Source organism: Marmota flaviventris, chromosome 11 (assembly GCF_047511675.1).
Source record: "Marmota flaviventris isolate mMarFla1 chromosome 11, mMarFla1.hap1, whole genome shotgun sequence".
Lineage (NCBI taxonomy): Eukaryota > Metazoa > Chordata > Mammalia > Rodentia > Sciuridae > Marmota > Marmota flaviventris.
In genome coordinates, this window is record NC_092508.1 from 52,198,597 (window position 1) to 52,213,831 (window position 15,235).

The 15,235-nt window shown below is 33.2% G+C and overlaps 1 protein-coding gene across 4 annotated transcripts in view; it reads right to left on the reverse strand.

Annotated features, from left to right (window-relative positions):
* Positions 1-270: 270 nt before the first annotated feature.
* Ube2e3 (ubiquitin conjugating enzyme E2 E3) overlaps positions 271-15,235 on the reverse strand; it is an 87,768-nt gene continuing 72,803 nt past the window's right edge. For all 4 annotated transcript variants that reach the window (XM_071619013.1, XM_071619010.1, XM_071619012.1 and 1 more), the window contains exons 4-6: positions 6,146-6,278; positions 2,310-2,457; positions 271-901 (exon numbers count right to left, since the gene is read on the reverse strand). In XM_071619013.1, the coding sequence (XP_071475114.1) occupies positions 804-901; positions 2,310-2,457; positions 6,146-6,278 (379 nt within the window). In that variant the 3' untranslated portion in view covers positions 271-803. The remainder of the gene's footprint in view (positions 902-2,309; positions 2,458-6,145; positions 6,279-15,235) is intronic.

Below are 15,235 nucleotides of genomic sequence, written 5' to 3' on the forward strand. Positions count from 1 at the left end.
TTTCTTTAGCTCAAATACCATATTATCAAAGTAAAACTTCATGGTTTAAAATTCAGTTTTGTATATTTCATTTCATTTTATTTTCTCATTAAGATTTAAAGGAAAAATCCTATACTTCAAGATTTTAAATGCTTTCAATTGAATAATTCATTCATTTGCAGTAGTCCTTAGTAGCCCATCTTCATATTCACATCTTTATTTCATCAACAATCATCTCAGACACACCTTCTGACAAGACTGACTTCAAACATTACGACAGGAAACTATGCCTTCAGGAGCATGTTTATTGTGTTTGAGATGATACATCAGTGCTCTCTGAGCTACAAAGGGTAAAAGGAAATCCTCTCATTACAAACTGACAAAGGTAAAAGGTAAAACATTTTCACAACAGCATGAACCACATACTCAGAAATAGATCTGGGTTTAATACAAATGACATAATTCCTAGTCATCTACGGCTACTTTTATAACTTCATACAGATAATGAATTAGGCTAAAATGCACTATAATATTTGGTAGACTTCAGGACCAGTATCCTTAGTACATCACAAAATACATTTTGATATCCCAAAGAAGCAAGACTTGCAAGTAGGCGTTTTAAACATAACTAATCTACAGCTACAAAGTTCTACTCTTGATAGCATTTACCTTTTTGGGGAGTCTCCCAGTCTCCAAAGGATAAAAGCGGAGAGTAGAATCAGTATAACATATACACAGAAGTCCGTATTGTAAAGGCTATAAAGATTTGCAGCACAGTGAGAAGATGCCTTCTGCTCCTTCACACTGCATACAAATTATGTGAATTATGTTGCGTATCTCTTGGTCCACTGTCTGGCTATCCTGTCATGTTCTGCTCTGTTGGTCAAATACTGAGTGGCTATGCTTCCAACCAGAGGATCCGCTAGAAAAGTAGAAACAACATTAAGATATTATGTGGAGTCTTAATGGTACAAGTCTAACATTATTTTAAAGTAAAACATTTCAGCAGTATCTTTACATATCTTTATATATAATAGATTGATTTTGAAAGAAAAATGCTTAAGGTAGTATGTCCATCTGAATATATTAATATTCAAATTAAGTATTCACTAAAAAATGAATGTTGAGTTAATGGATAGGATTTCTCTAAAAGACATGCCTTTAGTATGCAAAAATTATTTTGTAGTCTTCGCATTTTATTGAACAATAAAAATGCAGTAGGTGGTGTATTTCTGGTTTATTATAGATATTAAAAAATCACTCTTACATGGAACCCTGATCTAAGAATATAATGCTATTCAGAACGAAATTTTCCTTCATTCTATGCAATATGACTCTAATCACTATGTATGTCTCCATTTAAAAACATACTTGCCATTTTATATCTACGATGTAAACTTTTAACTGATGGTTTGAATTACTTTTTAAAGTATACATAATATTTGAAGTGATCCAAATGATAGTAAAGAAAGTTTTAAAAACTGCCTTCCTGACTCCAACTACTCCAACTTCTCTCTCTCTGGCAAACAATTGTTACTCATTCAAAATATTTCTTTGCAGAGATTTTATATGTATTCAACAAGCATCTTAAAGACCTTCCCCTGTTGTTAGTTTACATAGAGGCGCTTGATTATTTTTAATAGCTGCATTCTTTATTAATGGACACTCAGCTTATTTCTGTCTTTTGCTTTAATAATGATATAAAAACTTCCATCTATTTATCCATCATATATATCTAACTGTTGAGCCTAAGGTAACAATAATAGCTGTTAGTGAATTATAAAATATTTAGAAAGAATTAGCAATTTCTTTAAAAATGACTAAATAGTAAGATAAGTGAAAATCCAGATCTGTTTACCTTGGTAAACAAGTCAGTCACCCAGTTAGATATTTCTGAAAAAGTTACAAATTACATACTAATGATGCCAGAGTTTAAATAATCAAAATCTAGTACAGCTCTCATATCAGCTATCATTTTAATGTCCATTACTACTATATTTACTATAACTAACTTTAATCCAAAAAGGGAGAGAGAAGCCCTTCATTACTGAGTAGTTAAAACTCATAGAAGCAGGCAGCAGAGAAAAGAACGCACCAGAGTCAAAGACACTGCTTCCTTCCTGGCAGAAATGCACTCTATAGCTACATGTTTTAGAAAGAAGAGATTCTATGAATGATAGTGAAAAATATAATTGTAGAGTGGCATTCATAATTTCCTCACAAAATGTTTTATACTCATTTTTCTACACACAGCATTTATTTCTTTATGAACACTTAAGCTAACCAAGAAAATGCACTAGTTTTTGTTTATGCTTATAAAGATTGCTTACCAGGGTTGCAGTCTGTCAAAAGCGAACAAATAGACAGCAAAACCTTTGAAATAGTCAAAGCAGGACTCCAGTTGTCTTTAAGGATGTCCAGACAGATGACTCCCTGACTGTTGATGTTGCAGTGATAGATTCTCGTGCGGAAAGTAACCTAAATAGAGTAACATTAACAACAAAGAAAATGAATGCACCATTATCAACTAATATTCCATGCTTCATTGTCCACTAAAATTCCCACCAGTAACACACCATGAATGATACTAAACAGCAAATAATTTAACTATAGGTAATCTTGGATTAAAACAATAACAAAGTTAAATAGTTTTGATTCATTTGAATATCTTTGTTTTCACCTGATATAAAAACAACTACATTGATTTTAAAAGAAAGTAACCGATCAATTAAATCTAAATGAATGATATGGGAATTCTATGAATGTATGCACATATTGAAAGTAAAGGAGAACATGTTTGGGTGCCAAACTGTGAGAATCTGAAGAAGACTTTTCCTTAGCATAAAAGTTACATTAATTTCTTAGTAGAAATAATCACTATCCCACACATCAGAAAATAATGGAGAAGAATTGAGGGGAAGGTTGATAAAACCATCTATATTACTAGACTTTCTATTTTTCAGCCTTTGATTTTCACAATGGTTTATAGTCTAGTTAAGATTAAAACATTAAGATAAAATAAGCACAGTTTTTAGCTAATGGATAAAAGAAACTCATACTTCCCAACATGTGTGAGAAAAGAATATAAATCACAGAACAAATTACTGGCAAGTTTCAAAACAACCCAAAAGATAATTAGGTGGTTAGTTCATAATCTGTAGTTGTAGAAAGAAAAAAATTTTCTCATAGAACTAGGAGTACTGTGAGCTTCAAAATAGAATCTGGGAAGAAAAGCTGTTGAAAAAATGAGGAAAAGGGCTGTTGTGGCTCAGCAGTAGAGCACTTGCATAGCACAGACGTGAGATGTGCTAGGTTTGATCCTCAGCACCACATAAAAATAAATGAATAAAATAAAGGTATTGTGTCCAACTTTAAAAAATATTTTTAAAAAAATGAGGGGAGAAAAAGAGACAAGACACAAACACAATCTCAAAAGACCAACTGTCTAGTGGAAGAAGAGTAGGAAGGAGACCAGCTCCTATAGAACTGCTCTAACACAATATATAGAAGTTATATGTGCATCTAGAGATCTAAATTGTAGCTAGACAAATTAAGATGAGCTAAAAGTGTAAAACACATAGCATATTTAAAGACTTGGTACCAACAACAGAATGTAAAAGATCTTATTAATATTCTTATATTGGTTACATGCTACAATGTCAATATTTTTTATTTACCAGGTTAAATAAAGTTATTATTAAAATTTACTGTTTATTTCTTTTTATTTTTTTCAATATGGCTACAAAAAATGAAAATTACACATACATCTCTGCATAATATTTTTATTAGTGTTGCTCTAAGATATGGGAATTATATTCATTCAGGTCATTAACAGCTGACTACTAAATAGATATGAAAGTAGTTTACAAATACAATTAATATTTTAATTCCTTTCTGTTATTAATAATGAATTAACAGAGTAATATTCATGAAAAAAGATAATTAAATTTTTATTATTTTTCATGAAGTTCAACACCTTATGTAAACTTCAAAAAGAACAAGTATAGTAGAAAAATAATTGTTCCTAACACTAATACTACAACCCTTATTTGTTTCACTTCCCTAACTACAGACCTCAAGAATGCTTAATACTATATATCACAGCAAAAAATGTATATTAAAAAAATATAAAATTAAAATATTGCAATTTCAACAAATATTATTAGCATACTAAATTTTATAAATAACCATTAGCCAAAACAATTATGACAAATTATGTATAAAACTACATTTTGAAATTCTTATGGACAATTTTTATTTTCCACTAAAAGATGCTAAAAAATGTAAACATTATTTTAATTCAGTTAATTTTGTCTACATAATAAAAGTTGTATAAAACACACCTTGCTAATAACTTTCCCCACTAATTTTGCTAACGTTTTAAACCAATTTCCAATATGAAAAATTAGACATGTGGAAGTATCAACTATTTATAAATACAGTCATGAGGTTTGCCAAGTTGAATCACTGAATGCAAATTGAGCATCTAGTAGATATACTGATATTAAATAGGTCAACTAATTTGTATAGTTTGTGGTATTATCAACATGAGGGTTTTCACTTTTTATTTGACTGATTCAGCAAGATGGACTCTACAGACTTGGGTGCATTAAAAAAGACAACAATTTCAATATTGGTAGATTCTGATAGGATCACACAGTACAGCACTCAAAACACAGTCTTAACTGGGAGTTAAAGGGCCTTAGTATCTGCAATTTGGGGTAAACACCACTAGGTGGAACTATTATTACATTGTAAAATAATGCTTATTTTAAACAAACATTTTCACACACAGAAGTATTAATTCACTATATAAATGACAAAGAGTATAGGAAACATAAGGAATTATGTTGAAAAGAAAAACATTTCATCACAGACTTGATAACTTTCTCCTGGCATGTTGGACATCTCTGTAACAAGGGCAAAATTATGTTCAGGTTTAATTCTGGTGATTTTTATCCTTTGGCTTGATCATTCTAAATGAGCAATCAGGAAGAACCCATTCAAGTAACTGTTATATGTCTTAAGCTTTGCGAAATAACTGACAGTCATTACCAGGTTAGAACCCAGTCCTTCTTTGTTATTCATCCAATTTATATTTGAAATTAACTAATAGCCAACAAAAAGGAGGAACTTATCCTGCCAGATAAGTTCAAATTCCATTACCAGTCATACCCACAGAGGGCCCAAAATGAGTTTATTAAATATTATTAGTATTCTGCTGCCTTTCCTATCCTCTACTCTCCCCCCTCCCCTCCCATCTTCTCTCTCTACCCCATCTACTGTAATTCATTTCTCCCCCTTGTTTTTTTTTTTTTTTTTTTTCTTAGAATACAACAGACACTAGTATGGCAATATGTAAATTAGTGGATGTGTAACCGATGTGATTCTGCAATCTGTATACAGGGTAAAAATGGGAGTTCATAACCCACTTGAATCAAAGTGTGAAATATGATATGTCAAGAACTATGTAATGTTTTGAACAACCAACAATAAAAATTAAAAAATATATATTATTAGTTTTCCTTTCCTTTGTTAGGCTTTCTAGTTTTTGCTTACCTATATAGACAAAATTCACATTATTAAATCATTACTTCTGGAAACTGTCAAACAGGCTTCTTTTCTTTTCTTTTTTTTCTACAATCCTGGGAATTAAACCCAGGGATGCTGTACCACTGAGCTACATTCCCACCTCTTTTTATTTTATTTTGAGACAAGGACTTGCTAAGCTGCCCAGATGGCCTAAAACTTGGGATCCTCCTGCCTCAAGACTTCTGCTACACTGTGATTACAGTAATGTGTCGCTGCCCCACTTTATCCTAACACTTTCTTAAGGAAGGGTCATATGTTATTTTTTCTTGCTCATATCATAAATTTAAAATTTATCACTTTTATTTTTGTACAAGGTATAGTTCTATTAGTATTAATAAAACTGCATAACCAACTGAAAAAAGGTATAGCTTTATTTATAATTAACAAATCCTCTGTTGAATAAGAAGTTACTTGTGAAAGAAGTCAATTACTTTGAGTTTAAAAATCCTTGGTTCTGTGAGTTTCCATATCAATTCCTAAATAATAAAATTATTATATTAATATGCATTTGAATTCTATGATAACCAGTTTTGGAGAAAGATAAATATTAAAGAATGTATTTCTAGGTTCTTACCTTTGGTGGCTTAAATGGATAATCTGATGAAAATGTGATATCCAGAAAAAACACACCACCTTCATATACAGAACCTGGTGGACCAAGTATGGTTGATCTCCACTCATAAATGTTATCTCCTTTAGGCCCAGCACTACATAAAAGAAATTAAAATTTAGCAATATGTTCATCTGTAAACAATGCATATTAACACCTTAAAACCAATAAAGTTTAAGTTAAATTAGCAATCAAGAAAAATGAGGGATATCATTTGTTTCTAAGCTATTTCAAAATAGCCCTTTTCATATAAATCTTCAGTGTTCATTTTCTAAAAACACTCTCCTACAAACCTCAACACAATACTTTAATCTACAATTTGCATTATGAAGTTGTCAACTATCTCAATAATCCTTTAAAATCTTTTTTTTTCCCCTCCAGACACAAAAAACAGTCTTGGTGCCAATTATATCCTGTCTTCAGTCTCCTCTAACATGGGTTCTCTTGGCCTTTCATTTTTGTAATTAACATTTTTTTTGCAGAACATATTCTTATAAAAACAAACAAAACTCATCACTTTGAGCTTGTCTGGTATTTCTTCATGATTAGATTCAAGTAATGTTTTCCTGGTCAGAGCAACACAAAAGTGTTGTGTCCTTCTCGGTGTATCACATCCAGAGGTACATGATATCCACCTGTTCCTCATGGGTAATGTTTCATCATGAAGACAAGGTGCTGTCCAATTTACCTACTATTTAATTGACTACTTTACCCCACAACCAGTAAGTAATCTTTGGTCAGATAGTTGAAGATCATGCAAATATCCTGCCCCTTATCAAAATTTCTTCCCTATGATTCACACCCACTTGTGGACTCTTTGAACTTTACTAAAATGGTGGCACAATCATGATTTTTCAATTTTAGTACTTTCTCCACACTTAATGATGCATTACTGGTGTGGACTCATGGATTTCTATTTTCTTCCAATGTTTTATTATTATTCACTACTGCTTTTTATTTATTTATTTTTTTTTATGCTCATATTTGGCCAGTGGGAACCCTTCACTGACTCCATCTAACATGCCACCATTAGTTTTTAAAACACTTTTCTCCTTTCTGGCTCAATAAAACATTCCGGGCTCCCAGCACTAGAATCAGCTATTTTTTCAGGAAGACCTGGTTCTTTTTAGGTGAAAGTTGTTAGGAAAGTTCTAGGTGCTACTAAGTCATAGTTATATTTTGATACAATGTGCTCACCACTGTAATTTCATTTAGAAAATACAAAGAGAGTTCAAACAAAATCTAAACTCAGAATTACTTGTGGAAAGGCAGCTCTAGTACTCCTTAAATTCTCTTCAAGTCTTATAGACCTCTGTTTTTCTTTAATCATTACATAACAAATTATCTTGGCTTCCTGAACATATGTATATATAAAGCTTTTCTTATTTTGAAGTACTTATCATTTTAGAAATCCAAGTTCTACATAAAACAAGCACAAACTACATTGATAAATCAACCATATTAATTAACAACAGAACATTAGTTAAAATGATTGAATTACATGTTAATTCTGTAAAACATACTTTTATAAATTGTGAAACTTCAGGTAAGCCATATCATCAATTATCGAATGTATGCTCTGAGAAATGATTCATACCAAAAAATACACTAAGCTTGACACTATAATAAAAGTTACAGGTTGTTTCAATAATCTATATTTAAGGCAGATATATATGAACAATAAAACCTGACTATTGTGGCCTAAATATTTATTTGAAAATAACATTTTTATATGTTTTAAATATAAACAGCAACTACAACTAACCATAATAATGGCTCACTATTCTGTCGTTTGAGAATCATGTATATTTCCTACAAGTTAATATTCACTATAACAAAAAACATAAAACTGAGAACCAATTTTATGAAAGAAAGAAGTTTAACTTCATCAATAGCATGTCTTTTCCATATTAACTTTCCACTTGGTGATTCAAGGTAATCATAATAAAATTAAATTATAGCATCAGAGCTTGTACCAGCTGCTCTAGTAAAATGTTTCTAAATGACACCTTTTACATACTAGGAATAGTATTAACAATGTCAGCAACAGTTTACCCCATCTTTACTATAAGTCAGGTATTGTTTAAAAGCACCATAGCACATAATTTATTTAATTCTTTTACCAACCTTTGAAATGGGAAACAAGGCATAGAGTTAAATAACTTTCCATATAGCTCAGAGTTATAAAATGACACAGAATTTAAACAAGCTATATGGACTAGTCTATATTTTCCTCTAAGGTTTTAATATATTTCCCAGAAGTACCTACCCAAAGGGAGCTGTTCTCAAAAAAAAAAAAAAAAAACAGACTGTCTCAGAGAAATTTTTCTGTATTATCCTTCAGATGGCTGGACTTGACTGAAAAGCATGCAGTTGAGGACAAAATCCTCTCTTCAGACTTGAAGAATCTAACACAGGGAGTATAGGATCCATGTTAAATTCCCTCTGCTAGCTGGTGGAAGAGCTGGGATCCTCACACCAAACTCAGTTCTTCAACTTGTTTTCTTCCCACTTAAGTTATACGCCACAGGACAAGAGGTACATTAAAATTACAGCAAGATATTCAATGTGACTTTTCCTGTTGTTCTGGAGTAAAATGAGTAGGATATAGCTATGCTACTACAAAGTAGTATCCAAAGATGCCTAGCCTAAGGGGAATGAGCCTTGTGTTGGCTACCTTGTCTGGAGTAAGGGGTCTGTTCATAGTAAGGTACTATCTGCTACTCAAGGCCTGGGGAGGGTGGAGATGAGTAGGAAGCAATATGGGATAAGAGCAGCTGCAGGTCTGACTTCATTCTAATCCAAACAAAGCATTTTATAGGCTAACAGCTGAATTGCTACTGAGATCTCAAGAGAAGTAGAAAATGAATGATAAAAATGCTGAACAGTTTCAAGACAAGCACTATTCATACCTTTTTACTACTTCCCATCTCTCTCTCTTCCCAAGTCTCTCTCTTCCACAAGAGCAGCATTCCTTTTGTCTCTGACCAACCACTTTTCCCTCTCTATGGAATAAATGTCCACAAGAGTCCAACAATGCCTTTCTCTAACATTTAATAACTATTCAAAAAAGCCCCTCTATTTCACTACCCCTTCCAGCTTCAATCTCAATTATCGTCCTTTATAGCAAAACTCCCTGCAAGTATTATCTACTTGCTGTCTCCAACTTCTTTCTTCCTGTTTTTACTTGAAACCAATCCAAACAGGCTTTCCCTCCCTGTTCCTCCATCACAAAAGAGCTCTAATCCAAGGTCATTAATCTCATCACTCCAAAGATTATTTCTGAATCCGCATCTTACTTGGTCCAGCAACATTTGATAAAATCAATCATTTCTTGCTTGAAAATTTCTGTTTTGTTGTTAGAATAACATAAATTAGTTTTCTACCTAAACTTCCTGGACTCCTCTCATTCTGTACTGCCATTCATTATTTCCCCAACATCTAGATATTGCTAGTTCTTCAAGGCTCAATCCTTAGACCCTTCTATTTTCTATCTACATGTACTCTTTTGGTAATCCCACATAATTTTATTCCCTTTAAACATGCTAGTATCCTCTTAACTCCCAAATCTGTATGTACCAACTAGATTTTTATTCTGAATCTCCAATTATGCATCTAAATACTAAGTCTCTATTTTGAAATTGAATATTTAAATCTAGTAATTTTTAAAAGTACCTCACACTTACCACATCTCAAATGAAATTCCTAACATTCCAACTATAATCTTTCCTATTTCATCTAATGGCATGTTCACTTGTAAAACAAAGGAAACACTGCTTCAGCTAGTTATAATTTACCATTGCAGCCACCATCTTTTTCATCTCTTCCTTGTTCAACTGGCTGAAGCAATGCTGCTTTCTCCAATACACAATACACACTTCCACCTCATGACCGCCATATCACCAGTGTCTCCCTGCCTGGAAGGCTCTTCCCCAAGGTACACACATGGTTTAATCCCTCATCATCTTCAGGTTTCAACTCAAAAGTCACAGTTTCAGCAGTCCTTGCCTGGTCATTCTGTCCAAAATGTCACACATACCTTTACACACACTTGTCCCCCTTTCCCCCAGAAGCATTTATCATTCTCTAACATATTTCTATCTTTCTTACTGTCTTTCTCAGTAAGTCACAAGCCCCAGGAGGATATAAGACATAAATGGGGCTCTTTATCTTTCAGCAGCCTGAACTTTTTATGCCCTGAAAGTGATACATTATTTCTTGGTAACAAGAAGTGAAAAGGGTGGTAGGATCTGCCTAATGAGACAGGAAAGGAAGATGTCACAGAGTCTACAAGCAGTGGTAACAAAAATAAATATATAGATAAACTGTTATATAGATAAAACTTTCTTAGTTTCATAAGAAAGGGTCAATTTGTTTAGTAATTTACTTCACTGGCATTGAAAAAGTAAATTTCATCCTAGCTTTGGATCAAACTGTGAAAAAGATGATGAAATAACAACATAGTTTGCTGAAACCTCACTATAAGCTAAGAGCGAGCTGGGGATATAGCTCAATTGATAGAGTGCTTGCCTTGCATTTTTATTTTGAGACAGATAAAGTTTTCCAAGCTCGTCTTGAAGGCCCTGGGTTCAATCCCCAGCAACACACACACACACACACACACACACACACACACACTAAGAACGGTCAATTACTAAAATGCATAACTCATTTTTTTTGTCTAAATATGATTCAGCCAATGAGAAATATCTTCATTCTACTATTTTTTCCTTGCAAACCATAATTTCCCCTTCAAACATGATGTTTACATAAATTATTATATCAAAACAAAATTTAAAAGTAGGTATAAAGTATAGACAATTACAAACTGACACCCGGGACTATTCTGTTACCAGTGACTCTTACTGTTAACAAGTGATATTTCAAACATTACCATCATTAGGTCCAATACCTTACAAAATTCAGTTTTCCACTGTTTGAATGCTAATTTGGCAATTACTTTTCCAAAAGGAGTCATAAACACTATTATTCTACAGCATAGCAGTGATTTCCTGCAAGGACTTTGAAATACTTAAAAATGTGTTCATTTTTACAAATATACTTTTTCCCCTAACACAATGCTTTTTACGAGTCCAAGTTTTTAATCCTGTACTAAGCCAAATACAAAGGCATATCCTAAATACCATATGGTTGAATTTTTATCCCTAAGGCAAAGAGTCTAAGATGAGTTGAACCAATGCAAAGAGAACTAAGATGATATGTTGATGTAACTTTAATAGGCTTTATCAATCTAGATTAAATTTTAAGAAACTAAGTCTTCTGAAAATAAAAATAAAAGTAGTAAATAGCTATTAAATACATTTATGCATAAGAACTCGAATAAATATTTTCAAGGTGACAATTCTTCCAACTTCATCTATAGATTCAATGCAATTACAACAACAACAAAAAACCCAGCAAGTTATTTTGTGGATATCAAACTGATTGTAATGTTTATTTGGACAAGAAAGCCTCAGAATAGCTAACTCAGGAAGAAGAGAATAAAAGAGAAATGATAGTACTCAACTTAATATAAAGCTACAAAAGTCAGTCTGGTACTGGTGAAAAGAAAGACCAAGATAACAGAATAGAAAGTATGAAAATAGACACACATAAGTAAAATTTACTTGCTTTTTGTTTGTATGTTTGTCTTTGCCATGATGGGGACTGAACCTAGGACCTTGCACATGCTAGGCAAATATTTTGCTTCTGAGCTTTTTTGAGACAGCTTAAGTTTTCCAGGCTAGTCTTGAAATTGCAATCCTTTTACCTCAGCCTCACAAATAGCTGGGATTATAGGCATCATCACCATATCTGGTTTCAATTAACTAATCTTTGACCAGGGAGCAAAGACAATACAATAGGGGAAAGACAGCTTTTCCAATAAATGGTGCAGGAATGATTAAACATTTTCCTACAAAGAAATGAATCTAAACACTGAACTTACACCCTTCACAAAAATTGACTCAACATGGGTCACAAATCTAAGTGAGAATGCAAAACTATAAAACTCCTAGAAAATAACATAAGCGAAAAATCTAGATGATCTTGGGCATGGTAATGACCCAAAGCACACAATCTATGAAACAATTACTGGACTTCATTGAAACAAAAAAAAACTATTGATCTGCCAAGATAAATGTCAAAAGAATAAGACAAAGCATAGACTAAGAGAAGCTACATGCAGAAGAGAAAATGTATACAAAAATAATTTGATAAAGAACTGTTATCCAAAATATACAATGAACTCTTACAACTCAACAAGAAAATGAATAACTCAATTAAAAAATAAACAAAGACTTATACACCTCACCAAGAAGATATACAAATGCCACATAAGCACATGAAAAGATTTTCAATGTAGCATCATTAATACAGAATAACAAATTAAAACAACAATAACATACTAATGCATATCCATTAGAATGGCCAAAATCCAAAACCCTGACAACACTGAATGCTATGAGGATATAGAGAAAGAGGAACCCTCATCCACTGCTGGTAGGAATGCAAAATGTCTAAATTCATTTTTATGCATGTGAATATGCATTTTGTAAGACAGTTTGGCAGTTTCTTACAAAGTTAAACCTATCTTACCAGATGATCCAGCAATTGCTGGTATTTATCTATGAACTGGATTTTTTTTTTTAAGCCCAATTTAAAAAAAAAATTATTCTTTTTAGTTATACATGACAGTACAGTATATTTTGACATAGTTATACACACATGGAGTACATCTTATTCTAATTAGGATCCAAGTCTTGTGGTTGTATGTGATATGTAGATTCACTGTGGTGTATAATTACATGTACATAGGAAAGTTATGTCAGATTCATTTCACTGTCTTTCCTATTTCGGTCCCCCTGCTTCCCTTCATCCATTTTGTCTAATCCACTAAACTATTCTTCCCCTTCCCACCCCTTGTTGTGTTTTAGCATCCACACATCAGAGAAAACATTTGGTCTCTGATTTTAGAGGGATTTGTTTATTTCTCTAAGCAAATAGTCCACAGATCCATCCGTTTACTGGCAAAAGTCATTCTTTTCTATGGCAGAGTAACATTTCATTGTGAATATATACCACATTTCCTTTATCCATTCATCTGTTGAAGGTTCCAGAGCTTGGATATTGTAAATTGAGCTGCTATAAATACTGATGTGGCCATGTCCCTGTAGTATGCTGATTTAAAGTCCTTTGGGAATATGCCAAGGAGTGGGATAATTGAGTCAAATGGTCAATGAATATATGGAAAAATGTTCAACAGATCTAACAATTAGAGAAATGCAAATTAAAACTACACTGAATGGCAGTTATCAAGAACACAAGCAATAATAAAGGTTGGCAAGGATGTGGGGAAAAGGGTATACTCATATACTGAAGGTGGGACTGCAAATTGGTGCAACCACCCTGGAAAGCAGTATGAAGATTCCTTAGAAAACTTGGAATGGAACCATTATTCATATTTCTTCTTCTGTGAAGTGTCTATTCGGTTCCTTTGTCCATTTGTTGATTGGGTGAAATGGTTTTTGGGTGTTATTCTTTATATATCCTGGAGATTTATGCTCGATCTGAGTTACAGTTGGCAAAGATTTTCTCCCATTCTGCAGGCTCTGTTCATGTTCTTTACTGTTTTCTTTGCTGTGAAGCCTTTTAGTTTGATACTGTTCCATTATTTATTTGACTTCTTGTGCTTTAGGAGTCTTGTTGAGGAAGGTGGTTCCTAAGCCAACATGATGGAATGTTGGGCCTACATTTTCTTCTTGTAGGTGTAGGTTTTCTGGTCTAATGCCTAGATCTTTGACCCACTTTGAGTTTTGTGCAGGGTGAGAGACGGGGTTTAAATTTCATTCTCCTACATATGGACTTCATATGTGTTCTCCTACATATGAACTACATGTTTTCCCAGCCCCATTTGTTGAAGAGGCTATCTTTTCTCTAATATGTCTATGGCACCTTTGTCTAGATGAGGTAACTGTATTTATGTGGGTTGTTTCTGTATCTTCTGTTCCATTGGTCTTCATGTCTTTTGGTACCAATACCATGCTGGCTTTCTTACTATAACTGTACAATAAAATTTAAGGTCTGATATTGTGATGCCTCCTGCTTTCCTTTTCTCACTAAGGATTGCTTTGGCTATTCTGGTTCTGTTATTTTTTTCAAATGAACTTCATGCCTGCTTTTTTTTTAAAATTTCTGTGAAAAACATCATTTAAATTTTAATAGGAATTGCATTAAATGTATATAGTGCTTTTGGTAGTATAGCCATTTTGATAGTATTAATTCTGCCTATCCAAGAACATGGGGGATCTTTCCATGATCTTTCTATGTCCACACACAAAGACCTGTACATGGATGCTTTATTCATAAAATGGAAAAACTTGAAAGGAACTGAGATGTCTGTTACAGTTTGGATATGAGGTAACCCCCAAAAGCTCTTATTAATGCAGGAATATTCAGAGGTAAAATGATTAGATTGAGAGCTATAACTCAATAATTCCATCCTACTTTGGATGGATTAGGCAGTAACTATAGGTAGGTGAAAAGTGCTCTTTAGGAGGAGAAGCACAGAGCATGCCCTATAAAGGTATGCCCTGGAAGGCCTCTGCAGTCCTGCACCCCTTTTCTCTTTCTCCCCCTCTCTCTTCTTCCTTGCCTCCACGAGTGGAGCAGCTTCTCTCTGTCACACACTTCCCCAGTGATGTTCTGCCCAGAGATATGGAGTCAGCTACCTATCGACTGAGATCTCTGAAACCAGGAACCCTAAATAAACTTTTCTTCCTCTAAGTTGCACTTGTCAGGTGATTTGGTCAGTTTTGAAAAAGCTAACTACAACACTGTTCTTCAGTAGATGAACAGATATAGAAACTGTGGTACAACCGGATGATGAGATATTATTCAGTGTTAAAATAAAAGGGATATCAAGCCATGAAAAAAACTGGAGGGACTTTAAATGCAATATCACTAAATGAAAGAACATACTGTACAAGTACATAACACCCAGATGAGACAAAGCTATGGAAATGGTAAAAAGATTAGTGGTTGCCAGAAATTAGG